At 41.6% G+C, this 27,303-nt stretch overlaps 1 protein-coding gene across 4 annotated transcripts in view; it reads left to right on the forward strand.

The window, feature by feature from the left end:
* Positions 1 to 27,303, forward strand: part of USP9X (ubiquitin specific peptidase 9 X-linked) — a 133,296-nt gene that overhangs the window by 99,583 nt on the left and 6,410 nt on the right. For all 4 annotated transcript variants that reach the window (XM_066599964.1, XM_066599961.1, XM_066599963.1 and 1 more), the window contains exons 21-43: positions 60 to 180; positions 776 to 906; positions 1,913 to 2,188; positions 3,123 to 3,239; positions 3,325 to 3,450; positions 4,024 to 4,190; positions 7,963 to 8,071; positions 8,548 to 8,694; positions 8,775 to 8,921; positions 10,269 to 10,476; positions 13,077 to 13,297; positions 15,911 to 16,104; positions 17,195 to 17,368; positions 17,820 to 17,961; positions 19,388 to 20,138; positions 21,307 to 21,430; positions 21,681 to 21,906; positions 22,025 to 22,154; positions 22,244 to 22,429; positions 23,460 to 23,680; positions 24,092 to 24,180; positions 24,687 to 24,843; positions 25,167 to 25,379. In XM_066599964.1, coding sequence (XP_066456061.1) covers positions 60 to 180; positions 776 to 906; positions 1,913 to 2,188; positions 3,123 to 3,239; positions 3,325 to 3,450; positions 4,024 to 4,190; positions 7,963 to 8,071; positions 8,548 to 8,694; positions 8,775 to 8,921; positions 10,269 to 10,476; positions 13,077 to 13,297; positions 15,911 to 16,104; positions 17,195 to 17,368; positions 17,820 to 17,961; positions 19,388 to 20,138; positions 21,307 to 21,430; positions 21,681 to 21,906; positions 22,025 to 22,154; positions 22,244 to 22,429; positions 23,460 to 23,680; positions 24,092 to 24,180; positions 24,687 to 24,843; positions 25,167 to 25,379 — 4,377 coding nt within the window. The remainder of the gene's footprint in view (positions 1 to 59; positions 181 to 775; positions 907 to 1,912; positions 2,189 to 3,122; positions 3,240 to 3,324; positions 3,451 to 4,023; positions 4,191 to 7,962; positions 8,072 to 8,547; positions 8,695 to 8,774; positions 8,922 to 10,268; positions 10,477 to 13,076; positions 13,298 to 15,910; positions 16,105 to 17,194; positions 17,369 to 17,819; positions 17,962 to 19,387; positions 20,139 to 21,306; positions 21,431 to 21,680; positions 21,907 to 22,024; positions 22,155 to 22,243; positions 22,430 to 23,459; positions 23,681 to 24,091; positions 24,181 to 24,686; positions 24,844 to 25,166; positions 25,380 to 27,303) is intronic.

Here is a 27,303-nt window from a genome sequence, read left to right on the forward strand (position 1 = left end):
GCCATCACAACAAATGCCTGTCTGTAATGTTTTTTGTTTTTTTTTTCTTCTGGCTTTAGATAATGTCATTACACCACCGATATATCTCTTTTCTCTGGCAAGTCGCAGATTTAGGCAGCAGTTTAAGTATGCCACCTCTACGGGATGGTGCACGTGTACTGATGAAACTTATGCCACCAGGTAAATATAGATATTTTAAGTAGTTATATAGATATTAAGTATAAGATAACTGTGTAGTATTGAGTGAGGTTATGCTACACAGCCTCTGAAAGATGAAGAGAGGGCAGAGAGCTGAGCTTGTGTACCTTCGTGAGGTCAACTGATCAGTGCTGAGAATATACCCAAATAGAAGCTTTGAATGTAGACAAGCCTGCAAACCTAGTGTGAAGCTTTTTAAATGCACAAGAAGGAAAATTCAGTTACTCTGAAAAACATATAAGTGCACCATTATTTTCTCTGCAGGGACTTTGTAGGATATGAGTGTATTGATTTTTCATACACAAAGGTTTCCCTAGCTTTTAAATTGATAGCTGCAATGCTTCATCTGTAAGTAACTGCAGTTTGGGGAGATCTAGATAAAATAAGTTGTGTATAATGACAATGTTTAAGCATGATAATACTAATTTGAAATCCTTGTTTGCTTTTTAGCTGCTAATTCAAGTTTCCAGTAGCATTTCCATATCTTTCTGTACTAATGCAGTTTACATGATCCTATGAGTTTTGCCCTTTACAAATATTTTCCTGTCAAACCTTTTACATTTAACTGTTATTTCAGACAATACTATAGTGGAGAAACTCCGATCAATTTGTTTAGACCATGCGAAACTTGGAGAAAGCAGCCTAAGCTCATCTTTGGATTCGCTCTTCTTTGGCCAGTCAGCTTCACAAGTTCTATATCTGACAGAGGTGTGTGATTTATAACTTTTCTCTTTTGTGACATAATGCGGTGCATATGGTATGTTTCTTAAAGGAGTATTCCATGCTTTTGCAACTAATGACCTACCCTTTGGGATCTCTGTTCATCAGCTGATCATCTAGCCTGTTAGTGCAGCAGGGATGGATTTCATCAGTGATCATGGGAGGAAGTTAAAGCGTCAGCTTCACTTCCAGTGAAATCAATGAGTGTTGTGTCTTCTATAAAGGCTCATTTACATGCAAAGAAAATCTTTTTAAATGATTGAAAGATTGACATTTTTAGCGATCATTTTGCATAAAGTACTAATGAGCACTAATGCCCATTAGCACTTTAGCAGCTTCACTTGCGTGCAAATGAGCTTCCTGAAGCTGCTTGCAGAACTCAGCAGGTGGTCTTAGCTCTGCAATCAGCCCCATTGTTCTGTCACGGGTTGACTGCATGAATACAATGTAATCAGCCGCTCCCGTGGAGAACACAGTGTGGTGATTTTAAGCTCTCCTTTGAAGTCATCATTCAGCCTTGGAGTAAACGATGGGAGCTATTACACGCAACAATTATCGCTCATATGCCATAGTTTTAACGAATTTTGAGCAATAATCATTGCGTGTAAATGGGCCTTCACTCTTCCTGCTTCTCTTATGGTTAGGACCGGACGTCCGGTCCTGATCATAAGAAGCAGGAAGTCTAATAAAAGCGTAGCAATCCCATTGATTACAATGGAAGTGAAGCCAGCTCTATCACTTCCTCTACTGTTGACATCCCGTCCTGCATTACTGACAGCAGGCCAGACAATCAACTGATTGACTTGGGATCCTGAGCAGTGGATCCCCACTGCATCAACTACTGATAACCTAAGCAGAGGATCGGTCAGCAGTTGTAAAAGTCCGGAATACTCCTTTAACTGCCCTAACTTTTGAGAATACTTTATATAAAAACCTACAAATAAAATTGTATAAACTGCTAATTAACATTGCATCTGTATATTCTGAATTCTAGGTGGTTTATGCCTTGTTGATGCCTGCCAATGCACCTTTGGGAGAAGATGCTAGTGACTTTCAGTACAACTTTCTGAAAAGTGGTGGCTTGCCTCTTGTGTTGAGCATGCTTACTCGGAATAACTTTCTGCCAAATGCTGATATGGAAACAAGGAGAAGTGCGTATCTGAATGCGCTGAAAGTTGCCAAATTGTTGCTTACTGCAATTGGTTATGGACATGTCCGGGCTGTTGCCGAAGCCTGCCAGCCTGTTGAAGGATCAAATCCTGTGTCACCGGTAGGTTGGGATATTTTGAATAACTTTATTGTATGTTATCAACAGAGGCTTTCCACTTAAAGCGGTGTTCCCGTCTTGGACATTTGTGCCATATCCACAGACTGCAGAAAAATGTAATAGAAACAAATCACACCTATTTTGAGTATTCCTCACCCCCGCCAGCTGGCCTGGCTGGGTGGTAGGAAGTTACAGAAACGGCTTGATGTGCTGAGTTTCCGTAACTCCCTTTCACTCCTTTAGGAGTTATGGAAACTGCGCTTAATAGCCAGTTGGTTTTACACTGTCGCCTCGTGCAGCAGAGTTTTCAGCATGGGTTATTTGACACGTGTGTTGGTAATGGAGTATCTGCAGCTATAAGTTTATTAAACATGGGATAATGGTATGTTGAATTGCAGCTTTCGTTGATGGAATGTGAAATTCTGTGCTTGTTTAATGTAGTAAGTTAGTAAACATCTGTCCGTTGTATGTGTTTCATATATTTAAGCCGCCTGTAGACGGCCGGGTTGGATCCCGCTGCGAGAATTTAGAATTCTCGCAGCGGGACCCGACCCGAGCCCCTGCAGGGACCAACGCTGCACTTGCCTGCTCCCGTGGCTCCAGCTCTGTGATGTGCTGGCTGCTGCCAGCCGGCGCATGTGCTTAGTGGAACCAGCGGCCGGGGAGTGACATTTCTGTGCGGGGTTCTGCGACACACACATAGAGCATGTTGCGATTTGTTTTCCGCGTGAGATTTCGCGCGGACAAATTGCAGCCGTCTGCATAGGATTGCGTTTTCTAATGCAATCCTATGGCAGCTCCAACGGGCGGAAATTCTGCGGGAAATCCCGCCGTGGAATTTCCACCCGTGTGCAGGAGGCCTTGCTGATCAAAATACATGACATATTTTATGTGCAAGTTAATGTAACGCTAATTGCTTAACTTTTTTTTACATTAGGCAACCCATGATCAAGCAGTGGTGCTACAGAACGCTCTACAGAACATTCCTAATCCAACTTCAGAATGTATGTTGAGAAATGTAGCAATACGCCTGGCACAACAAATATCTGATGAAGTAAGCTTCCTTGCGTTCTCATTTTGGAGGCCTCATTTATTGCTTTAAACTCTTAATTATCTTGAATTTTACTATTTTCCTTTAGGCTTCTAAGTACATCCCTGATATTTGTGTCATTCGAGCAATACAAAAAGTAATCTGGGCATCTGGCTGTGGATCTGTTCAATTGGTGTTTTCAGCCAATGAGGAAATAAGCAAAATTTATGAGAAGGTAAGAAAAATGCAAGCTAAACTGAAAATGTTATTTGCCTAATGTGTCTTGTATTTGAGGAGGGGAGGGGGTAAAGCCCTATACAGATCTATGCCTGAGTGTTCTGGCCAGACATTCGAGTCAGAGTATGGACACAGGATCAGACTGCGCAAAGGTTATTTGCCTTCTATTGTGGAGACATGTGAGTAGCTTATCGGTCGGCACTGTTGCTTTGCACCAAGGGAGTCCTGTGCTCAAATCCAACAAATTGCAAAGTCTGGATGGAGTTTGTATATGTTTGCATGGTTTTACTGTAGTTTCTTCCCAAACTCCAAAATGTATTAAGCAATGAATTGTTATATTGACCTGTGTATGAAATAAGTAGTAGATTGTTGTTTGCCCCCAGTGAGGCTCACAATGCCAATGATGACCATCTTTGTACAGTGCTGTGGAATATTATGCCACATATGCACTCAAATTGGTTATTTAGATTATTGGAATTTCTGACAATTCAGATTGTCATTGCACTACACTGTGTGAACATTTATCTATACTAGCACTGGATATTTACACTACGTGATTCTTAATTAACAGACCAATGCCGGTAATGAACCTGACCCAGAAGATGAACAAGTTTGTTGTGAGGCTCTTGAAGCGATGACCTTGTGCTTTGCTTTGATACCAACAGCGCTTGAAGCTCTCAGCAAAGAGAAAGCGTGGCAAACTTTTATTATTGACTTGCTGCTACACTGTCAAAGCAAGTAAGTTCTTTTAATTTTGTTTCGAGCTTTGTTGCTAGGGCTTTTTATGTATTGAGCAGGCCAGTTCATAATACACGAGGCAAGTAAGCTATTTTGCACAATGTATTTGAGAAATACTATCTCTAACCCTGATTTTAGACACTTTCTGCTTTACTGTAGATAATGTTTTGATTCCAGATACCAATGCATATTCTGCTTACTGGTCCACTTTCTAAAAGGGTTATTTTGGACTTTAAAATGGATGACCTATCTTTAGGCTAATAAATATCTTATTAGATGGGTGCATGTCTGACTCTCGGTGCCTCAGCCAATCAGCTGTTTGTATGTAATGCTCCACTTGCGCCTGATGCAGTGCAGTAAAGTCCCATTCACTTTAATTGATCGAAGCTGCAGTGAATTGTAATGCCAAGCACAGACATTACTGAAGGTAGGGAGCTGCAGTTGGTAAACAATGAAGAGAGAGCGAGATGCAGACAGTTGGATCTTGTATTCATGGCTTATTCCAAGGTTAGGCCATCAACCTCACAATGCTTGGACTTATAATTAGTTATCCAGGGTTTTAAAGGTAAAATAAATTAGTTGTCTAGAAATCCTCATGTTGTCAATTAGGATTTTCTTTTACTGATCAAAACACATGAAATGGTTTTATGTAGAGGAATACATTGGTTCCTTTTTTAATTTTAATTGTACCAGATTACAATCTTTCTAAAGGCCCCTTTATATGGGACAGGTGTCGGGGCAGCTGAAGAAAAGTTCTCTTCCCCCGCTCCTCTGCATTCACTGTGAGCGGCTCGTTCATTTAAAAAAAAACAAAAAAACACACCTTCTCCTCTTTGATCTTCTCCTGGCTCCTGCAGTCCCCTGGCTCATGTCACCTCCAGCCGGCCAGATCCTCGTCTACCGGTGACGTTGCATACATTGCTGGCATTCTCCTTCCTGCAGGTCAGTTTAGGTTACTTCACTAGTGACATGGTATTCATAACCTAGCAAGGAATGCCGAGCTATTGCCCAGACTGCTTATGCGCGCTGTCTCGCAGCGAGTGTTCCTATACGAACGCCGCGAGACAGCGCACATTCACAGTCTAAGCAACAGCCCAGCGTGGGATTTGGCACTCCCTGCTAGGAAGTGAATGCTACGTTACTGACCTGCAGGAAGCAGGAAGCTGCTGCATAACAGGAAAAAGGGGATCCAGTTGGAGGTGAGGTGAACTGGGGGACTGCAGGAGCCAGGAGAAGATCGGGGAGGAGAAGATGCGCTGAGTAAACTGCCTGGGGGGGAATAGGTAAGCATTGCATTTTTTTTTTTAAAGATGACAAAACTCCTTTAAAACTGAACGACTGGATGATTCTCATCCAGTCATTCAGTTTCTGCATGCTTTTGCACGGGGCGATTACAGTTTAAACCCCAATAATCGTCCTGTGTAAAAGGGCCTTAACTTACAATGGCCTTTCTTGGGCTGTTGTAACTTGAAACCACATTTGAACTTACACCGTGGGTCAGGGGGAGTAAAGTTTGTTCTTCGGGAGAGCACCTAGTAGGTGTGAGAAGACTTAATGCCTTGCATGCTCTTCTGGGAAATTTTATGCAAATGGGAAGATGGAAACTTCTAATGGGTGGCACTGTAGAGGCATTGTTCCATCTTCCAGCTTTCACAACCTATAATGTAAAACACGCTGTTGATCTACAGCACAAACAAATAGCTGAAAGATCCAGGCAATGAACATTCACCTTTTCAGTTGTAAAACTCAAAATTAAGTTAAATAGCAAGTGTAATTTATTACTCAAGTGCATAAACTGCTTTACTTTACTATTTATTATACGGATTTCTACATGTGCCAACCTGCTCTTTTGGGCACCAGGTGCACTGTGTACTGGAGAGGACCCGCAGGAAGCTTCGTCATTACATGGCATCGCTTGTTCATATGCCTCATTAGGGGTGACCTCTAATACTACATTGCCTCAGGTCCTGCTCTCAGCAACCAGGAGAAATGAGCTGTTCTCTGGGATCTGCATTCTGGGAAAGGTTGTGCATCTTGGCACAACCCCAGTAACAGTTCATCAGCTTCCAGCAGTTCTGTCTACCGCTTATATGTAAGGACAAAGGCTTCTCTTGCTTTTTTTTTGTTAAACTCGATGGGCTTTCTGTGTGTGTATATATATTTCACATACACACCGTAGTAGCCTGTGCTATGAATATGACTGTAAGAAGTTAATGCATTTTCGTTCACTCAATTTGTCCCACATCCACACGTTGCGGACAGAGTTTAAGGCCGCCTGCACACAGCAGGGCTAGATTCCGTGTATGGGAGTCTGCAGTGGAACCCGACCCTGACCGTGGCCGGCGACCTAGCATACCTGCCTTTTCTCCATCTGTACTGCGGATGGTCGTGGCGAGCCGCCCTTGAACATGTGCTGTACAGATTTTTGTTTTCAAATGTTTATTTTCACTGCAATGACGTGGTATCCGCGACCTGTCAGCAATGGTAATTATGGCTGGGCCGCAGGTCTGACTGGTTCTATTGAACTAAATGGAAGCCGTCCATGTGGACACCGCACAAAAATGGAGCATGCTGCGATTTAATTTTTTTTTTTTTTTTTTTCCCTCTTGGTCTCCCTGCTCTACTTGCGGGAACCGCAATTGGTTTCCGTTAGTGTTTTTTCCATAGCATGCTATGAATGGTATTTGCTGCAAATCCGTGGTGTGGACATCTGCCGTGAATTCCATAGCAAAAATACGTACACGTGCAGGCGGCCTAAATTCCATCACAGCGCAGTCCATACACCCCAGACAAGCACTTCGCTGCCACCAGCTGCCTCTGGTTATATGCTTATCATGCAATCAACAAAGCCTGATAAAGGGCTGCAAGCCCAGACTATTACTTTAAAACATTTGCTTCTTAACCCTTGTCCCCTTTAGCCAGTTAAGGCTTAAGGACATCAGAATGGGGGAGGCTTCTTGGGACCCTTTCCCCCCAGAGTGCTGATGAAAAATTGCCTTGGCAGATTCAGGCCTCTTTCACACGGCTATTTTGCCACGATAAACTGCTGGCCAAAAATTGCGATCATCTGAAGCATTTGATTTCAATGCCTTTATTCAGACGGATCATTTTCTGGTGCGTAAAATCAGCCGACCCGAAAAGATGGCGCATACAAGTGCGCATTTCGTCTGGCTGCTTTTACGCGACGCTGGAGGAGATGAGACTTGTCCTATCCTTTGCAGGAATACGCCGGCTGTTCCCATAGACTCCTATGGGAGCCTATGAGAGCCGTCAGAAAAAGTAAGGGGGAGGGAGCTAAGCAGCGGCTCACGTATGAATGAATGAATGAAAAAAAACGTTTAGATGCAGCTGCGACTTGGCCAAGATTCTTTTTTTTTTTTTTTAATCTTGTGTTTATCACCAAATGAGCTATGCTAACATTTAACATAAAGCTGTCTTTGCATCTCTCCTTAAACAGATCTGTGTTCTCAGCACACTCACATGCAGAAGGGCATCTGTGCAATGTTGGTACAACCTCTTGCAGAGAGACATTCACACCCAGAGACTTAAACTTATTGGTTAAAATATGAAGGAAAAATCTAAAATTCCCTGTCCGGTATTGGACACAGGCAGATATATTTCTTGATGTAATGTGAACCATACTGTTGTACATAAGAACTTTGTTATGGGAATCTGACTTTCTCATGAATGACTTATTTCATGCCAAAAAAAGTTTTGTTTCTGATGTCTTCATTTATTCAAAAAAGTTAATAATCCGTATTTTGTGTTGCAGACTTGTGAGACAAATGGCGCAGGAGCAGTTCTTTCTTATGGCTACTAGGTGCTGCATGGGGCACAGACCCCTCATCTTCTTCATCACACTGCTCTTTACAGTACTGGGGGTAAGAACTTCTCCCATATGTTTAAGATCGTTTATCATCTTGCAGAGATTGGCCGACTGTGAGCTTCGCTAAGTACTGTGTGCGAGAGTAACTGTTTGACATCCAGCAGAGTTGTGAATGCAACATTCAACTGAAATATAAACTGTAATTGAGAATTGGTAAACCATAAATTCAATGTATGTAGACTGTAACAATATATAATAAAATGGTCAGAGGGAACATATTTAAGTAGAATCTGTTACCAAGTTCATGTTGCCTTATTTGAGTGCAGCATAAACTAGTGACTTTTTTCATATTTTTTGTAACAGGAAGGAGGAAAAAAACGAAAATGGGGAGAGGGGTGGGGCTGTGAGGGCCATGTCCTTAAGGGGTTAAGCACTCTTGAAAGTTGTCTAAGAAAAGCAGCGATCCTCTTCAATGACATATAGTATTTGGAAACCAATCCATCAAGGCATAAATGCTTCTTTAATTTACAGAGTACAGCGAGAGAACGAGCCAAGCACTCTGGGGATTATTTCACCCTACTGAGGCACCTTCTGAATTATGCTTACAACAGCAACATCAACATCCCCAATGCAGAAGTTCTTCTAAACAATGAAATTGATTGGCTTAAAAGAATACGGGTGAGTTTTCTAGTCACATGTGCTTTGTATCCTTTTTTGTATAGAAAGCAATGGTTATTATGTATTCTTTCCATTTTAAGGATGATGTGAAGAGAACAGGTGAGACTGGTATTGAGGAAACCATTCTTGAAGGTCATCTGGGCGTAACAAAAGAATTACTAGCTTTCCAAACGCCTGAAAAGAAATATCACATTGGCTGCGAGAAAGGGGGTGCTAATCTCATTAAGGTATTGTTTCTTCTTTAAACATAATCTGTTTACTGCACTTTCTGGTTGATTTTATGTTGTAGTCTGAGTTACAGGCCAACTTGGTTTATTTTACAAGGTAATGGTCACTTGGTCATAAGACTGGTTTTGTATGGAATCTCCTTCCAGACAGTAATATTGGGGCTAAAAGCTGATTAAATAGTTGCCAATAAAATTGCCAGTGAGTGTGTATTTACATTTTTTTTTTACATGCGATGGCTTTTAACGTCCTGTTGAAAACAATGCTGCAATTTTTTTATTTCCTCACTACGAGGAAAGAAATTGCTTCTGTTAATGATTGTATTCAGTAGAATGGATTTCATATTTGACAGTTTTGTGTATCCCATAAATCTCCCGCGAGAATATCACTCTTGTGAATAAGCCCTAAAAGGCTGCAAATTATGAACGGGGCCTAAATGATTTCACTGGCTTCTATCTGGATGTGCAACAGTCTGCTTTAAAATACAATGCTATGGTTCATGGACAGAGGGTTTATGTTTTCATATTTTCGTAAAACGTTGTATTCACCGTATAAATATCACTATTTGGTATCTGGATTTGGATTCTGCACCTAGCATTAAAAAGAGATTTAAATTGTTTCTTATTGCGCGTTAATTGCTTTCAAGGTTTTAATAACTTTAAGTTGCTAATGGGGTTACAGCTTGTACATGCTCATCTTATGAGCTGAGCTCCACTGCTACTAATAATCTTATACTTATGTGAAAATAGTAATGTAAGACTGCTTTATTGGCACAACCATCATGATTTATAGTTTGTCAATGTTTGGAAGCACACTAAAGGCCCATTTAGACAAGATGAATGTCAGGGAAACGATGCCCGACACTCTTTCCCCGTATATAGTCGTGCTGCTGCACGGAAGCTAGTATCGCTAGCTCACAGTGGGGCGGCTGGAGGAGATTTCACTCCTCTCTCCCCCGCCCCTCTTCATTCACTTAACATAACGGCAGTGCAGTACTGAACGGCTGCTATTTACACTGAACGATCAGCGTTCAGCTCATCGTTTATGCTGCATAAACAATAGACGATGAGCTGAACGATTATCGTTTAGTGTAAAAAATAGCCGTTCAGTATTGAACGCCCGCTATGTTAAGTCAATGGAGAGGGGTGGGAGAGTGCGAGGAGTGAAATGTCCCGCAGCCTCCCTGCTGGCCACTCTGTGAGCGAGCCAGCTCTACTAGCTACTGTGCGACAGCATGGGAGCGCGAGTATGCGGGGAAGAGTGTTGAGCTTCATTTGGTCTATATGGGCCTTTAGTTATGTGTCTTGTGGATAATGTGTATGCTAATGTAGTCAGTTTTTTTCTTCTAGGAGCTAATTGATGACTTCATATTCCCAGCATCTAATGTTTATTTGCAATATATGAAAACTGGTGAGCTTCCAGCTGAACAAGCTATTCCAGTATGCAGCTCACCAGCTACAATAAATGCAGGATTTGAATTGCTTGTTGCATTGGCTGTGGGATGTGTTCGTAATCTCAGACAGATTGTGGATACTTTGAATGAAATGTATTACACAGGTAATGTATATTAACATCTTTCTGTTTGGTTGTAGTGTTCATGCTACTGATTTGATTGCGTAAAATTTTTTTTATTTTATTTCTGCTCACCCCCCCCCCTTTTTTTCTTTTTTTAAATGGCCAAAATCTCTTGCAGTCTCCAGCCAGCTACTCTATTTCTGGGGGAGTCTAATGGCCTGAGACATTCGCCAGTACTAGACGTGCGAACGCTTTCTTTCACTTATGCAACTCCACACTTAAGGCCCTTTTTACATGGGATGATTATCGTTCACAATCATTCAGGCTCCTGCGGGAATTTGAATGATCGTCCCATGTAAATGGATGCAGCGACTGAACAACAATTCAGTTAGTTTCTGCATGCAGTTGAGTCGTTTACTTTTTGAAGGACTGTCTGCTTACTGTGAATGGTGGCTGGGGGAGAATACTCCCCGACCCACTCCACCTACATTCCAGCAGCGCTGATGCCAGCTATACTTCTGTGTAACGGCACAGGAGCAGGCATCATTTGCCTGACTGCTCGTCCCGTCTTAAAGGACCATTACCCCACTTTCTTGCCTACTGTACAATCCAATTATCTTCCCTTTTACCCTTAGTATCATGTGGGAATGGCCTTCTCTACTCCCACCTTTTTAGTAGACTGTCTGTGATGTCCTGTGAAACATTCTGTGCACTACCTCAACTGTGTTATTAGAGGACACTAAAACCCAGGAGTGGTCTGCTGCTGACAATCAGGCTATCATAGTTGTATTGTACACAGGGCAGTTCAGGTGAAGGGCGCTCAAATATAAGTTAGTGGAGTGATACTTATGGCCAGTGCACACATGGCAGAAGATGCTTGCTGGGAGCTTTGTGGGCAAGCTGTGCTGGCACAATCTATATGCTCTATGTAATGCACAGGAACACTGATACAGCCAGTGACCTGCTACCACTTCCTGTAATCCGTCTGTTACTAGAGACTCATTGCTTGATGACAGGCAGCGGACGAGGAGACATCTAGTGATGGGCACTCTGGAGCAGTTTTTCTTACAGAAAATATAACTTTTGGCAAAGTACTTTACAATGGTTTGTTTTTTTTTAACATCTACAGTATATGTTATGAAAAGCAAAGTGTAAATGCTGTCAGGGTTTTTTGCTTACTTTACCTGATTTACCCTCCTTTTGATTAAGGGCCCTCTTACACAGGCAGATAAATCGTTCAGATTCTCGTGAGAACAATTGTCGTTCAGTTTTTATGCATGCTAAACTGACAAATGAGAAACAAATTGTCACTCAGTGCATGCATTAAGACCGAATTGGGCCGTGTAGTATGTATGAATGACTGCTGGTTGTGAATGGAGGCAGGTAGGCTGGAATGATTTGTCCCACTTCGCCTCCATTCACTGAACGAGGATCATTCCTGTGTAAGTTCACAGGGAGTGATCATCGCTTGGACAACCTGTCAGGCATCTGCCCCCAACAGGTCGTCCCATATAAAAGGGCCCTTACTCAAACAATATCCACTAGTCTTAAACTACTTAAGAGATTTTACTCACCTCCCCCCACACCTCCCGTAGCATAGAGGTTCCCAACCAATGTTGCCTAAGCTGCATGGTGCAATCTTCTTCCATATAGCTACCAGGCTGTTAGTGTTGCAGAACTAGATGCTGCAGTTTCCGACCAGTAATGACAGTAATGAACTTTTAAGCTGGCCATAGTTGTTAGTCCTGGTTGGTGTACGAAGGTTGCTCACTTGGAAGACAATGCCATAAGTTCAAAGGACAAGTCGACGATCATTCTCTGTGTGATATGTGGCCCTGTCTTGTGCCAAGAGCAAAACCTCTATTCATGTACCCTATTATGACATATGAACATCATACAGCAGGACATAATTTTATGATCCAAGATGGGGAGCTACTCAATAAGAGCGCACCCTTTCTGCCAAGTCTTCTGGAATCCTGGTATTACAAGACTTCCATTCATGTGAATGCCTGCCCTGTAATAATATTACGCTTCAGAGCAAATGTGTGTAGCTGGCTGTGGCTTCTGCAAGCTAAATCAGCTAATTGCTGGTGGTTCCAAGAGCGGGACCAAGACTATCAGCTGTATGCCCCAAGCCTGCATTCTGGCAGGGGTTATGCTGCTTGGCACACCACCTTTTAATAGGTTCTTTTAGTTGAAAATGTGTTCTTTGCGAACGGATCTGCATCCTGATGGTGACCAAAACACAAACAACAGATGTGTGCCATCGGTTTCCATCTGTCAGTCATTCAGGTCACAAAAAGGTGCTGATGGTCAGCAGAAAACGGTGTGGCCGGCTTTACTGTCCTAGATCTGATGCAAACCTTTAAAATAAAAGGCGTCCAACCATCGCGCATACGGCTGCAGCACACAAATTTAAGAAAACCACCCTCAGAATATTTTTTAATTTCAAGTTTTGGTTGTCATAAACTGGATATTGAGGCTTTTTTTGGTTTGCTGGTTGATGCAATCTAGTTATATAGAAGCTTGTGTCAATATTATATGAACTCCTGCTTTTATGTTTTGGTATTGTTTCAGGATTTTTACATACTGTGATTTTTTTATTTATTTATTTATTTATTTTCTTTTCCTCCACCATGTAGGATGTGAAGCACTTACAGAGTGGGAATATCTACCCCCAGTTGGACCACGACCTCCCAAGGGCTTTGTTGGGCTGAAAAATGCTGGTGCTACATGTTATATGAATTCTGTCATCCAGCAGTTGTATATGATACCTGCTATCAGAAATGGAATCCTTGCTATTGAAGGCACCGGTAGTGATGTTGATGATGACATGTCTGGGGATGAAAAACAAGACAATGAGGTAACCTTGCATGTCCAAACCATAAGAGTAAAGTTTCTTATAGTTCCGCTTCATTTTCACTGCTACTTGCTGCGTGTCATTATTGTTGCTGAATAGAAAATGTCAACAAAATGTCAGTTACTTTATAGCAAGTGTCAACAGCTTGAACTTAAACATCTCTGGCAAAGCCATTGAAACAAATGGAGTGGCAATACACATGCTTGGCTGCTGCTCCATGCGTTCAGGGAACTTCTGAAACTTGCTCAGGATCAGTGTAGGCCTCCACATTCAGACCCCCTGCTATCAGAACGTAAGCCCCTATCCTGTGGGTAGGGGATAATTTTAAAGTTTGCATGACCCCTTTTAATGTTGACCTAAAATGTGGTCATTTTTAGAGGGTCACCACAAAAGCAACACGTTAATTACAATTAAAGTCAAGTAGGGATTTGCGATCTAAAATCCTAGCTGCAAACTAGTGTTTTGATTTAATTTTTTGTGTGTGTGTGTGTGTTTGGCATGTTTTGTTGCTTAAAAATGTTGTATCCAGATTGAGTTATCCCCTATCCATTGTATAGGGTATAACTTGCTGAGACCCCTGCCGATGTTCAGAATGAGACTTCTTCCCCCGCAGTGACATCAGCATGTGAAGTTTCCTCACTGTGGGTGATGCAGTTTCCCTGCAGGGAAGAGGATGTGGGACACGGGACCTTTTTTTTTGAGATGGGTGGGGGTGTCAGAGGTCAGATCCCCACCGGTCGGCAAGTTCTTCCCTATCATATGGATAAGGCGTAATGTGCAATCTCAGTACAACCCTTTTAAAGGGGTTGTCCCGCGGCAGCAAGTGGGTCTATACACTTCTGTATGGCCATATTAATGCACTTTGTAATGTACATTGTGCATTAATTATGAGCCATACAGAAGTTATAAAAAGTTTTATACTTACCTGCTCCGTTGCTGGCGTCCTCGTTCCCATGGAGCCGACTAATTTTCGCCCTCCGATGGCCAAATTAGCCGCGCTTGCGCAGTCCGGGTCTTCTTCTTTTCTGAATGGGGCTCCGTGTAGCTCCGCCCCGTCACGTGCCGATTCCAGCCAATCAGGAGGCTGGAATCGGTAATGGACCGCACAGAAGCCCTGCGGTCCATGGAGACAGAGGATCCCGGCGGCCATCTTCAGCAGGTGAGTATGAAGACGCCGGACCGCCGGGATTCAGGTAAGCGCTGTGCGGGTGGTTTTTTTAACCCCTGCATCGGGGTTGTCTCGCGCCGAACGGGGGGGGGGTTAAAAAAAAAAAAAAACCCGTTTCGGCGCGGGACAACCCCTTTAAGTACTTGATTTTCTTTTATTTTTATTTATTTATTTTTTATTTCTCTAAATGGCACAAAGCTTAGCATTTTAAAAATGCAATTTTTTGTGCACACTTCACACTTTAGGTTTTATGGTGGTTGTGGGTTTTTTATTTATTTATTTTTCCCCCACTCCTGCCAAACTGCAGCATGCCCTGTCAAAGGTGTGGGTTCATTTCCCCCATCCGCATTGATTACAGCAGTTATAATTAAACAGTTGCTTAATGTTAGGTTTCCTTTAAAAATACACTCCTAGGGAAACGCTGATCCACATAAAAATGTCAAATTTGCAGGCAACATTGGAGCAGCGGAGATCTATATATAAAAATAGATTGTGTTTTTTTTTTTGTTTTTTTTAACCTGGTGAAAGATTCTGTGTAAGACTACGTGCATATGGATATTCTTTCTGACTGACTGTACTGTGTTCAGCACATCGGACAGCACACAGCCGTGATGTCAGAGTACAGTACTATGCAAGTTGTGCCTGAGAATCTTGAACGCAACTTCTAAGTCGCCTGTGCACATATACCCTAGCTTGTATTTTAATCATTTAAATCCCTGCTCTTTCTAGGCTTAGTGGGCCAATGGGCATTCTTACTGACTGACAGATATCGCAGTATGCACAACCTTACAGAGAAAGCAACCAATCTGATAGGATTGCCCACTGAACTTTTAAGCTTAGAAAGGAAGTTATTTAAATAAACAGAATAGAAGTTCTATTAAACAGTTTCCCCACAAAACTAGATGATGATCGGATCGTCTGCTCCTGCTGCTCTATAAAGGCTCGTTTAGACTGGACGAATGTCGGGCAAACTATGCCTGACGCTCGTCCCCACACATACTGGCTCCCGTGCACCTGAACAGCTGCTATTTACTCTGGGCGATCAGCTCATCGTCCATTGTTTGAGCGATCAGCTTTTAGTTCATCATCCATCATTTATGCAGCATAGTGTAAATAGCAGCTGCTATGTTAAGGCAATGGAGAGGGGTGGGGGAGCGCAAGGAGAGAAATCTCCTGCCGCTCCGCTGTGAGCCAGCGATACTAGCTCTTGTGCAGGTGCTCGGGAGCTAGTGTGTGCAAGGATGAGCGTCTGGCATCATTTGCCAGACACTCGTCCCATCTAAATGGGCCTTAACACGCTGCTTGCAGGTTGGACAACATCAATGTGAGGAGTTCCCTGTAAGGGAGAGCTCCTATGAAACTTTAGTACCACATTTGTTGAGTTGGAATGTGAAACTAGTAAACTGAGCTGTAAATCTAAAATTTTTAGAATTTTTTTGTTTTGACAGAGTAATGTGGACTCGCGGGGGGATGACGTCTTTGGTTACCCTCATCAGTATGAAGACAAGCCCTCACTGAGCAAGACAGAGGACAGAAAAGAATACAATATTGGCGTGCTGAGACATCTGCAGGTTATATTTGGTCACTTAGCAGCTTCTAGGTTACAGTACTATGTCCCAAGAGGTTTCTGGAAACAGTTTAGGTTAGTTATTTTGTTGTTGTACAAATGTTGTAGCTCTTTAACCTGCATTTATACTGATAATCTTGCTTTTCAATATTTTTTCCTTACACTTGTAGGGGTGTTATACTGTAATGATATGTCATCTTCCTCAGATATGCCATAAGATCATGATTCATGGGGTCATGACCTCTTGGACTACCAGTAATACAGTCCCTATGGTGTGGTGCAGTAATACCTACTGTGCAGAGTACTGTAACGCTGCGCCATTCAGGGGAATGGGGCTATGTTGTAGTTTCATGCATTTGGACCTCCACCAAAGACATGAGAACATGGCCAGTACTCTTTAAATAAAACCTGTCGCAAGGTTCATTATGTCCGAACCATGGGTATCATGAAACAGACAGGTATGTACACTGTACCCATGTATAGTTTAATTGGAAATGTTAATGAAGTAGTGGAAACAGCAGATCAAGGTGCAAAGCAATGAAGTTTCTTTATTTCTTTCCTCCCAAGTACTTGACAAAGACTCTTGTAGTCGAAACGTCGTGTTTTTCTGTCTGGGAGGAAAGAAATAAAGAAACTTCATTGCTTTGCACCTTGATCTGCTGTTTCCACTACTTCATCAACATTTGTACTGAAGAGCGGCTTGGCTTGGATCCCAAACCCAGTGGGCGTGCAGGATACCTGTTCAAACCATATGGTACTCATATTGTGCTGCTGACAACTTTTTTGCCTTTTCGATAGTTTAATTGGAAACACTGCAGCAAAAAGCCACCACGGTTCCACCTGTGTGACTCGGAGCGCCGTTTTGCATTAATTAAGACCTACATGGGCGCAGTGCACATACCTGTCCCGGATTTTCAATCAGAATGAAGCTGGTGACAGGTTTCCTTGAAAACCTATCTTAAAATTACCTGAGATTAATGGAAGTAATATCTATCATTTTGCCTTATGATGGCCTTCATCTTTGCTCCGTTTAATAATGACCAAAATGAAATTCTTGTCCTAACATATACTGTGTAATTCACTACTCGAGCAGAGGGCACATTATCGTATGCTTTCGAACTTTTAAATATATATTTACATTTTTCCTTTTTTTTTTTTGTCTTAGGCTTTGGGGAGAACCAGTTAATCTTCGGGAGCAACATGATGCTTTAGAATTTTTTAATTCCCTTGTTGACAGTTTAGATGAAGCTTTAAAGGCGTTAGGTCACCCAACTATGTTAAGCAAAGTCTTAGGAGGTTCCTTTGCTGATCAAAAAATTTGTCAAGGATGCCCTCATAGGTGAGTTTCCAAATAAGTTTGGTACTTTAACTTCTATATAAGCTTTTGATTGCAGAAGGGAACATAATGTCCGTAATCAGCCGGCACCTGCAGTCATCTCGATTCCGCCACTATACGGCCTGACCATTGTATGTATAGCATCCCTCACTCTCCACCTCGCCATACCGTGCACATCTCCAGCCCCTTTACCTTCTGTATCACCCCATTATCTGTAGCATGTAAGCTGGTTGGAGCAGGACCCTCACCCCTACTGTTTTCATCAATTGATTACTTCATGTACCCGTTGTCTTGTGTTATTTCCCCTGTATTGTAAGCACTGCGGAATATGTTGGCACTAAATAAAAAAGATGATTATTACTTGGTTTGTTGTGAAATGTATTTCTGTTTTTCTTCTGTGCTTGCAAAAATTGCTCAGCAGGCTTTGATACCTTTTTATCTTCCAACTTTTCAGGTACGAATGTGAAGAATCTTTTACAACGCTGAATGTAGATATTAGAAACCACCAAAACTTGCTCGACTCAATGGAACAATATGTCAAAGGAGACTTGCTAGAAGGTGCAAATGCTTATCACTGTGAAAAATGCAACAAAAAGGTAACTAATGTAAATAAAATGTACATAACAGATAATTTAATATGAGCAAGGTAAAGATGAGATGACCTGGACAGCGCCTCTGTGTATCATGGCCGAGTAGACCTGTGGTGCTTTACAGTATGTGGTGATTAGGATACTCGGAACAATTAGTATTGTGGATGGAGGAGACCGCTGTCCCTTTACAGGGACATCTGAAAAGGGCATGTTTGGAAAAGACGGGAAAGCCAAAAAGCCCCCAGAGAAAATGGAAAGGAAGGACAGAAATTCCTGCGCTCAGGGAAACCTCGAAGGGCACCTAAACTAAAGCCTCGGTTAAGGAGACCACAAAGAGACAGGTCTCTTGTGATTAAGATCTCCTTAAATAAGGTGGACAACACCTCAGTGGGGATGTAAAAAGTGGTTTTAATTATCTGATACTACCTCATGTCTGTCTAGTAAAACCCGTTTTACATCACCCCTGAGGTGTCGTCCACCTTATTTAAGGAGATCTTGTTCACCACAGACCTCCCTCTTTGTGGTCTCATTACCTAGGCTTTAGTTTAGGTGGCTTTCGAGGTTTCTCTGAGTTCAGGAATTTTTTGTCCATTTCCAGGTAATTTTAATGTAACTACTTCCCCCCCAATGACAGGCTTGTGCAATTGTTTTATTATGCCCATTCAAATAAACAGCCATCCATATAAAACATACCTGCAGAGTTGGCTTTTGAGCTGAGAACCGACCTCTATGCCATCCATGTGCCCCAATAGGACATTCAGAAACCTTAATCCGTTTTACTGTGTAATACGCTTGCTGTAAGAAAATGTTTGACACAAAGTAATTTTTCATTCTGTTAAAATACCAACATAATTATATATTTAGATTATTTTCAAACTTCATCATAAGGCAGTCCCCAAACTAAGATAACAGAAGGGCCTCTCTGAATGAACGTGGCGGCAAACGTGTAGATTGTTGCTTTGGATACCCTGCTGAAGCTTTTCCTCAGGGTTCCTTCACATGGCCGTATGCATAATTCTTTTGCTTAATACGCAGCATATGAACGTGATCGGAAAATGGCATATTCACTGCGTATTTTGACCCTTCTGTTTTTGTGTGCATTAACACAGCGTATTTAGGCACACACAAAAATACAGACTGGTCCACAGTTTAGATGCACACTTACACGGTGAATATGTGGGTTTCCACCGTATTTCCACAGGCCCATTGACTTCAGTGGCCTGCTCCATCAAAACAATACACGTAATGTGAGATGTAACTATGCCAACGTGAATTAATCCTTAGGTACAATCGGGGCTTGTCTGTATATTGTGCAGACCTTGGCTGGGGTACCAGGCCTTTACTTTAAAATACTATCTTGTTCAGGACAACAAAAGCACTTGTGCCAAAGGCAATCGGGACATGTATCTAACAAATGTTGATGTGATTTCAGGTTGATACGGTGAAGCGTTTATTAATAAAGAAGCTGCCTCCTGTTTTAGCCATCCAGCTGAAGCGCTTTGACTATGATTGGGAAAGGGAATGTGCAATTAAATTCAATGACTATTTTGAGTTTCCACGTGAATTGGATATGGAGCCATACACAGTGGCTGGTGTAGCGAAATTGGAGGGAGATGAAGTAAACCCTGAAAATCAAGTCATCCCCAATGAACAAACTGAAAACGAGCCTGCTGGAAGTACTAAATACAGGCTAGTAGGGGTGTTGGTGCACAGTGGACAGGCCAGTGGAGGTCATTACTATTCTTACATCATCCAAAGAAATGGTGGAGACGGTGAAAAGAACCGCTGGTATAAGTTTGACGATGGCGACGTAACCGAATGCAAAATGGACGATGATGAAGAAATGAAAAATCAGTGCTTTGGGGGCGAATACATGGGGGAAGTGTTTGATCACATGATGAAAAGAATGTCATACAGACGTCAGAAGAGATGGTGGAACGCTTACATTCTTTTTTATGAACGTATGGACACTCTAGACAAGGACAATGAGCTGATCAAATACATTAATGAACTAACAATCACCTCAAAACCCCATCAGATCAAGATGCCATCAGCTATTGAGCGTAGCGTCCGCAAGCAAAATGTGCAATTCATGCACAATCGAATGCAGTTCAGCTTAGAATATTTCCAGTTTATAAAGAAATTACTAACCTGTAACAGCGTCTACCTGAACCCTCCCCCAGGTAAGTCCGGTTTTTGGTGGGTGGGTGGCGGTTCCAATAGGAAATGGTACAGAATAGAAATTTTTAATCCTACATTAGTGTGTTTATGCAATGCATTTATAAAGATGTTAACGTCATTTAAAATGCTGACTTGATCCCATAAATTCTACTGCAACTGTTTTTATATGGTTGTAAATGTTATAAACAGTACTGGTTGATAACTGACTAGTAGATCCTGAAAAACTCTGGCTCTTTAACATCCTGCATTGAGTACCAGTAACTCGAGGACTGTCTCTGAGAATCCTGCAGAGAACTTGCCTGGTCCTCCTAGTAAGATGATGCTGTAAAGGTGGCACGGACTGCTTTTCTACAGATTCCACATATTGGTGGCCCTGGAGTTACCCGTACCTGCTGATTTCTGATGGGCACACCAGTCAGTGATGAGCGGGCATCTTAGAGGACATGCAGTTGCCACACAGATATGGCGTCATCTGTAGCTTGTATGCTTTTTATGGGGGCTTCAGTAGCTAGCAAGCCCTGTTATGGACACATCTGTAGTGTATGCTGCATGCATTTTGTTTAAGCCAAAGGGCGTATTAAAGTGGATCTGTTAACGGAATAAGGCGCCTTTTATGTAACGGCAGTTTATTACAGCTACAAATTTGTATTCCTACTAGCCGGAACAGTACAAAATAGTCAGGATCTCAGATTTTTAAAAGTCCTATATCAGAGCGCTCTGTATGATGTATAAAGGCTTGTTTTAGAATCTTTCTTGGTTTTTTTTTTTATTGTTTTTAAACAAATCCTTTTTTTGCTTTATTTTCTGTTAATATATTTAAAAGCTGAAATTGTTTCTTCTAAAAAAAAAAAAAGCGCATATAATTGGGGTGTCTTTTCCCTCTTGCCCGATTTCCCTGTAGTTACATTCTGAAAGCTTGTAGTTTTCATTCTCGCCACGGATTCCTTCTATAACACCCATTTCCAGAATATCGCCGGGGATTTAAATATATAACTAGAAAATGACAGTAAAATTTTATATTAAAACTTTAATTCTAAAAAGTAATCCCTTTTACATGTCTTGTGTTGTGTTCAGATATTTCTTTCTTCCTTAAGGTTTGCAAAGTTTTGACTCCTATTTTGTACAGGTATTTGCATCGTATTGTACACACATACATTTGTATATTTTCAGGGCAAGAACATTTGTTGCCTGAGCCAGAAGAAATTACCATGATTAGTATACAGCTTGCTGCTAAGTTCTTGTTCACTACAGGATTCCATACAAAGAAAGTTGTCCGTGGGCCTGCCAGTGACTGGTAAGATAACCGGGTAACTGGGAGAGAACACAAAATAATGTAACCTATATTAGAGACTGCCATAGATGAGACTTCATGTTTAATAGATCTGTACCAGGCTAGAAAAGTATATAGACTTATTTAGTGAGAAATCAAATATTGATACATTCCCTTTTTAAAAGGTTGTCAATCTTTCATATACTAATGTCTAAAAGTGGCTGTACTTGTTTTGTAGAGTGATTTGTTGATTCTGTGTAATACTTTGTTTTAGGTATGATGCGTTGTGCATCTTGCTCCGCCATAGCAAGAATGTTCGCTACTGGTTTGCACATGGTGTCCTTTTTGCTTATCCAAACCGCTTTTCTGAATATCTTTTGGAGTGTCCTAGTGCTGAAGTTAGAGGAGCTTTTGCAAAACTTGTAGTATTTATTGCACATTTTTCTTTGCAAGATGGACCTTGTACTTTACCCTTTGCCTCACCTGGGCCATCAAGTCAGGTAGGTTTCCTTTTTCTTCTTTTTGAGTACAGTCCTTCTACAAATCCTTTTTCCTGTCTTGCATATATTGTGGATAACAGTTCTAGGTGCTATTTTTCATTTTGTAATTTTTTTTCAGGCTTATGATAATTTGAGCCTGAGCGATCAGTTGCTGAGAGCAGTCTTGAACCTTTTGAGAAGAGAAGTGTCCGAGCATGGACGTCACTTACAACAGTACTTCAACCTTTTCGTTATGTATGCTAATCTTGGTAAGAAAAAGTCTTCTTGGATTATTCAAGCTTGATGAAAATAACAGTTACAAATTAATTTAATGCAACATTTACTTTTTTTTTTTCAGGCATGCAAGAAAAGACCCAGCTCTTGAAACTCAATGTGCCTGCAACTTTCATGCTAGTAGCAATGGATGAAGGGCCAGGTCCTCCAATCAAATATCAGTATGCTGAATTGGGCAAATTGTACACTGTAGTGTCACAACTAATCCGGTGTTGCGATGTATCATCGCGTATGCAGTCTTCTATAAATGGTAATGCATACGTTGAAATATTTGAGGCCTGTTAAAACCATGCATGTTGCACCTAGTGGGATTAACTGTCTAACTTTGTAGAATTGTAAGAGAAAGTGGACAAGTTTATTGACTTTTAAAGTACAAATTCTTGGCATTTTCAGGTTACACAAGTCATTTCAATATCACAAGGTCAGCTCTACCACAGGCCGATGTTGTACATAGGCCTTTTGAACAACATTTCCTTATTTCCTTTTCTAATATCTTAACAAAGACCAGATTTGTTCACCCCATGGTGGCCTCCAGTAGAATAGTGGACACCCCCCCCCCCCCCCCCCCCCCCCCCCCCCCCCCGGACGGCGGCCCCCAGTAGAATAGTGACACACACACACACACACACACACACACACACACACACACACACACACACACACACACACACGGCGCCCCCCCAGTAGAATAGTGACCGGCTATGTGAAGCCGGCCTTAGGGGAGAAGGTTAAAGAAATCTAAGACTTTACAAATGATAGATTACTGTTCAGGCTTAGCAAATTATGGGGTTTTTAAATATGAAAAATTAACTAATGCCAAAGCTGGCCCACAAATAAGTATTGATGCTATATCATAAAACACACAATGTCCACATTATGTATCAAAGCTGGTGGTCACACATGCTCAGTCCCACCGCCTAGACCATCTTGTATGGAAGCAGAGTAATTCCTGTTCTGCACGTTGGCAACAGCGAACAGGAGTGGTTTTTTTAATAGTTCCAGCTAAAAATATAATTTTGCCTATTCTAACAGGTAAATGTTTTAATTGTGGGATAATGTCTATTAGAGGGGTTATTCAGCCACTGTCTACGTTCTGTCACAGGGACATATGACTGCTGCAGCTAAAACAGTGACTGCACTGTGAGGGAGAATCGGATGAGGGGAGCGTGGTTTTGTTTTTATATTGTGCTAATCTGCTTTATAATCTCTCACATCAATAAATGCACAGAATTTCATTTGCAATTCTACGTTTTGTATTTTTCTTGCCTACATCATTTCAGGTAACCCACCACTTCCCAACCCCTATGGAGATCCCAATTTATCAGCGCCTATAATGCCACTTCAACAAAACGTGGCGGAGTTGTTGTTTGTGAAAACCAGTTATGTAAAGAAAATAATTGAGGACTGCAGCAACTCTGAAGAGACCATCAAACTTCTACGATTTTGTTGCTGGGAGAATCCACAGTTCTCCTCTACAGTTCTCAGTGAATTGCTGTGGCAGGTGAGAAACTAATATATTTATAGTGTGCGAGGTTTTCTAATGGGTTTTAATTTTGTATAGTCTTACCGAGCATACAGAGGGATCTGCCAATCAGCATCTGGAGGAAGGAGGCGGAGGACAGCGTGGTGCTGCCTGCAGCCCAGGCAAATTAGGGAGACCTTAGATTCCTTTATAAACATCTGACATGCCATTGAAATGGGATAAAGTGTTCAACGTGGGTTTCCCTTAGTATGACCCCCAATGCTGGCTACATTGTAAATCCTTTGTCACACATAACTGCTGAGATTTCCATGTTGAAGGTTTTCATATCGCCATAAAATGTCAACAGCTATGCTTATTTAGTGAGCGTAATGTCTATCCTGTGAGAGATGTGTTTTTATTTTTTCAAATTTCTTTTTTATTTTTTTGGAGGTGGCATATTCTTACACCTACGAGCTTAGGCCCTACTTGGATCTGTTACTCCAAATCCTGTTGATTGAGGACTCTTGGCAAACCCATAGGTGAGTGCTTTATGGACCTTAAATGCTCGGGACAATAATAAACTCTGTTTTTGCTTCACTGAAAACTTTGATGGAAAAATTTTAAAAGGGTTGTCTGGGATTTGAGGCGTTAATTCTATTTTTGATCACTCTTCCTCAAGATAGGTACTCAATGGGTGATAGCGTGGGGGTCTCCCACTCGGGATCCTCGCTAATCAGCTGATTTCCAGTGCCCTAGTCAGCATGAGCAATGCAGGAAGCAACCTCTGCTGTCTGTAGTGCAGTGGCCCAGGTTGGTACTTCAGGCACCGCTCATTGAATTCTGTGGGAGCTGTGCCTGCTGTACCGAACTGGATTGCTGCATTGTTAAGTGTCTTTCAGCACTGACCACATAGACACTGGCACTGGGAAATCAGCTGATCGTCGGAGACAGCTCATTAATATTAAAGGAAAAGAAAGTCTCAAAGTCCTGGCCAACATCTTTAATGCAAAGGTTTTTTTTGTTTGTTTTTTTTCCTGTCTTTTAGGATTCATAATGCACTTAAAGGAATACCAGATGACAGAGATGGTTTGTTTGATACCATCCAGCGCTCCAAGAACCACTATCAGAAGAGAGCTTATCAGTGCATAAAATGTATGGTGGCTCTCTTCAGCAATTGTTCTGTCGCATACCAAATATTACAGGTAAGGTGTAATTATAGTCACAAATGGCTGTGGAATATTAGCCATGATCTATGCATTTAGAGATGGTACAGAAGTTACTAATTTGACTTTATGAGAACCACATATTTCCTTAGACAACTTGTACAAAAGTCATCAACTGTATAATCCAGAGTCCATATGCTAATGATTTACCTGATATCTAGATTTGATTACTAGTTATACGATGAATGGAAGTGTTTTCAAGTAGAAAGACATTCATGTATATTTTAGTTGGAGGGAACTGTTTTGCTACCAGATTTGACCTTTTATTTTGCAAAGCATATCCTTTTTATTTCCTCCCCTAGAGTAATGGAGATTTGAAAAGAAAATGGACTTGGGCAGTGGAATGGCTGGGAGATGAATTGGAGCGCCGGCCTTATACTGGCAATCCTCAATATACCTACAACAACTGGTCTCCACCAGTACAAAGCAACGAAACCTCAAATGGCTACTTTTTAGAAAGGTCACACAGTGCTAGGATGACTCTTGCGAAGGCCTGTGAGCTCTGCCCAGAAGAGGTAATGATTGCTTTTATAGTATAATAGGGTTTGGTTTTTGTATGTAAATTCTCTTCGCTAGGTATTGCTGGGTAAGCTAAGCCTCATAATTTGTCATCTGCAAGCGTGATGCAGCCCATGCTTTTTTTTAATTAAATAACTAGGAATGTCTACTTTTATCCACTTTCCAATATTTTACAGTAGTCTTCTAGGTACCATACTTATTTCATATGATGCATAAGGCCTCTTTCACACGGGTGACAACGATATCGCCGCGAGAAAATCGGCAATATGATTTTGTAGTGCTTTTTGGCTAGGATTTTCAGGGTGGAGGGCTTAAAATAAAAGCCCTACCTTGTAAATAAGCCCTGATTGGCTGTGATTGGTTTATCGAGTGCTGCAGAAATTGGCTGAGCCACGGTGCTCGAGAACTAATCACAGCCATTCAATGCGCTGGCTGTGATTGGCTGAGCCACGGTGCTTAAGAACTAATCACTGCAGCGCTCTATAAACCAATCATAGCCAGTGCTTCCTGGAGGTGAGGTTTTTGAATCTCTGACCACGAAGTGTTGGGTGAAAACTACAAGCAAGTGGGCCGAAGCTGCGGTGGAGTGGACAGTGCCTGATGGGTGCTGTATTGTGAGGTTTTTTGTGTTTTTGTTTTTAAAGCCAGATGGGGCTTATTTTAGTGACAAACAGGACTTCTGTAAAAGTTGCACCGCACGGAAACTGCATTTTCGTGTGGTGCGAAGCAACACATAGGTAGGGTCCATAGGGAAACATGGTCTACAAAATGTAGCAAATTGTGGCAATATTCAGCATCCTGTGATTTATTATTTTTTTTTTTTTTAATTCTCACTGCAGTGGCCTACAAAACATTGCTAATGTGAAGGAACCCATTGGAAAGCATGGGCTTCACATACATGCGATTTCTAGCACTGTCTTATTGCAAGAAAATCGCATGATTTTGTTGCCCGTGTGAAAGCGGCCTAAAAGCGAATCTGCACATTTAAATCTAACTTAAAGCCTTCTGTTTATGTCTAAATGTATATAGTGTAATCCTTGCAATTAGTTATACATGCTGACTTTATTTAACTGTCAGTTTAAGAGAACCTTTAATCTCTCCTGATATGTCGGAGTAAATATTCGTATTCCCCACGAATAAACGTTGTTTTGTTCCTTGTAGTAACTTCTGAATAAAGTTGTTACAGGTTGGGGTTGTGTTCCTACTTAGTACCCAGTCTGATAGTCAGCAGTGCCCAGACTGTGACGTTGTGTAGGGGCACCCCAACTTGTAACACCCAGCTGTAACCTTGGGCATAGATTTCTAGAAGGAAAATGAAGAACAGTACAATGGGGCTTTATAAGAGAAGATGCTCCAGAATTATGTAAAAAAAAAAAAAAGTTTTTCATGCACCAAAGGGATGTTTGTTTTTACAGGATTAGTACCAAATGCTTTATCCCATGATACAGTACTACTGTTTTTTTGTGTAAGGCATTTGACCGACCAATGTCACTTCCCTCACCTGTTTTAGTAAATGCATACTTGCACTGGCTACCATCATGAGGAAGGTTTGACTTCAGTCATACTGTGTAGGTGGTTTGCTTAATGCTGATACTGAAAGCAGTAATGGATTTGCGTTGAAACCTAGTACTAAGCTGATCGGACATGATGCTGAAGCTACTGTATAACCATATAATCAACATGGTTATATCATCTTAAAGGCGTTGTCATACTTGGCTTTAATTTTATTAAAAGGTTCCCAATCATGGAAAATAACAAATTGGCTTATACTCCCTCTCCCGACTCTCCGCAGCTCAGTATTTGAGTGCAGCTGCCGATCATGTGCCATACACGGCCTGCAAACAATCAGGTCAGCACTGGCCTTTGTCATCGGCTGCAGCAGTCTGTGATGACCTGTAATAGATTTTATGCCAGGGGGAG

Source organism: Eleutherodactylus coqui, chromosome 4 (assembly GCF_035609145.1).
Source record: "Eleutherodactylus coqui strain aEleCoq1 chromosome 4, aEleCoq1.hap1, whole genome shotgun sequence".
Taxonomy (NCBI): domain Eukaryota; kingdom Metazoa; phylum Chordata; class Amphibia; order Anura; family Eleutherodactylidae; genus Eleutherodactylus; species Eleutherodactylus coqui.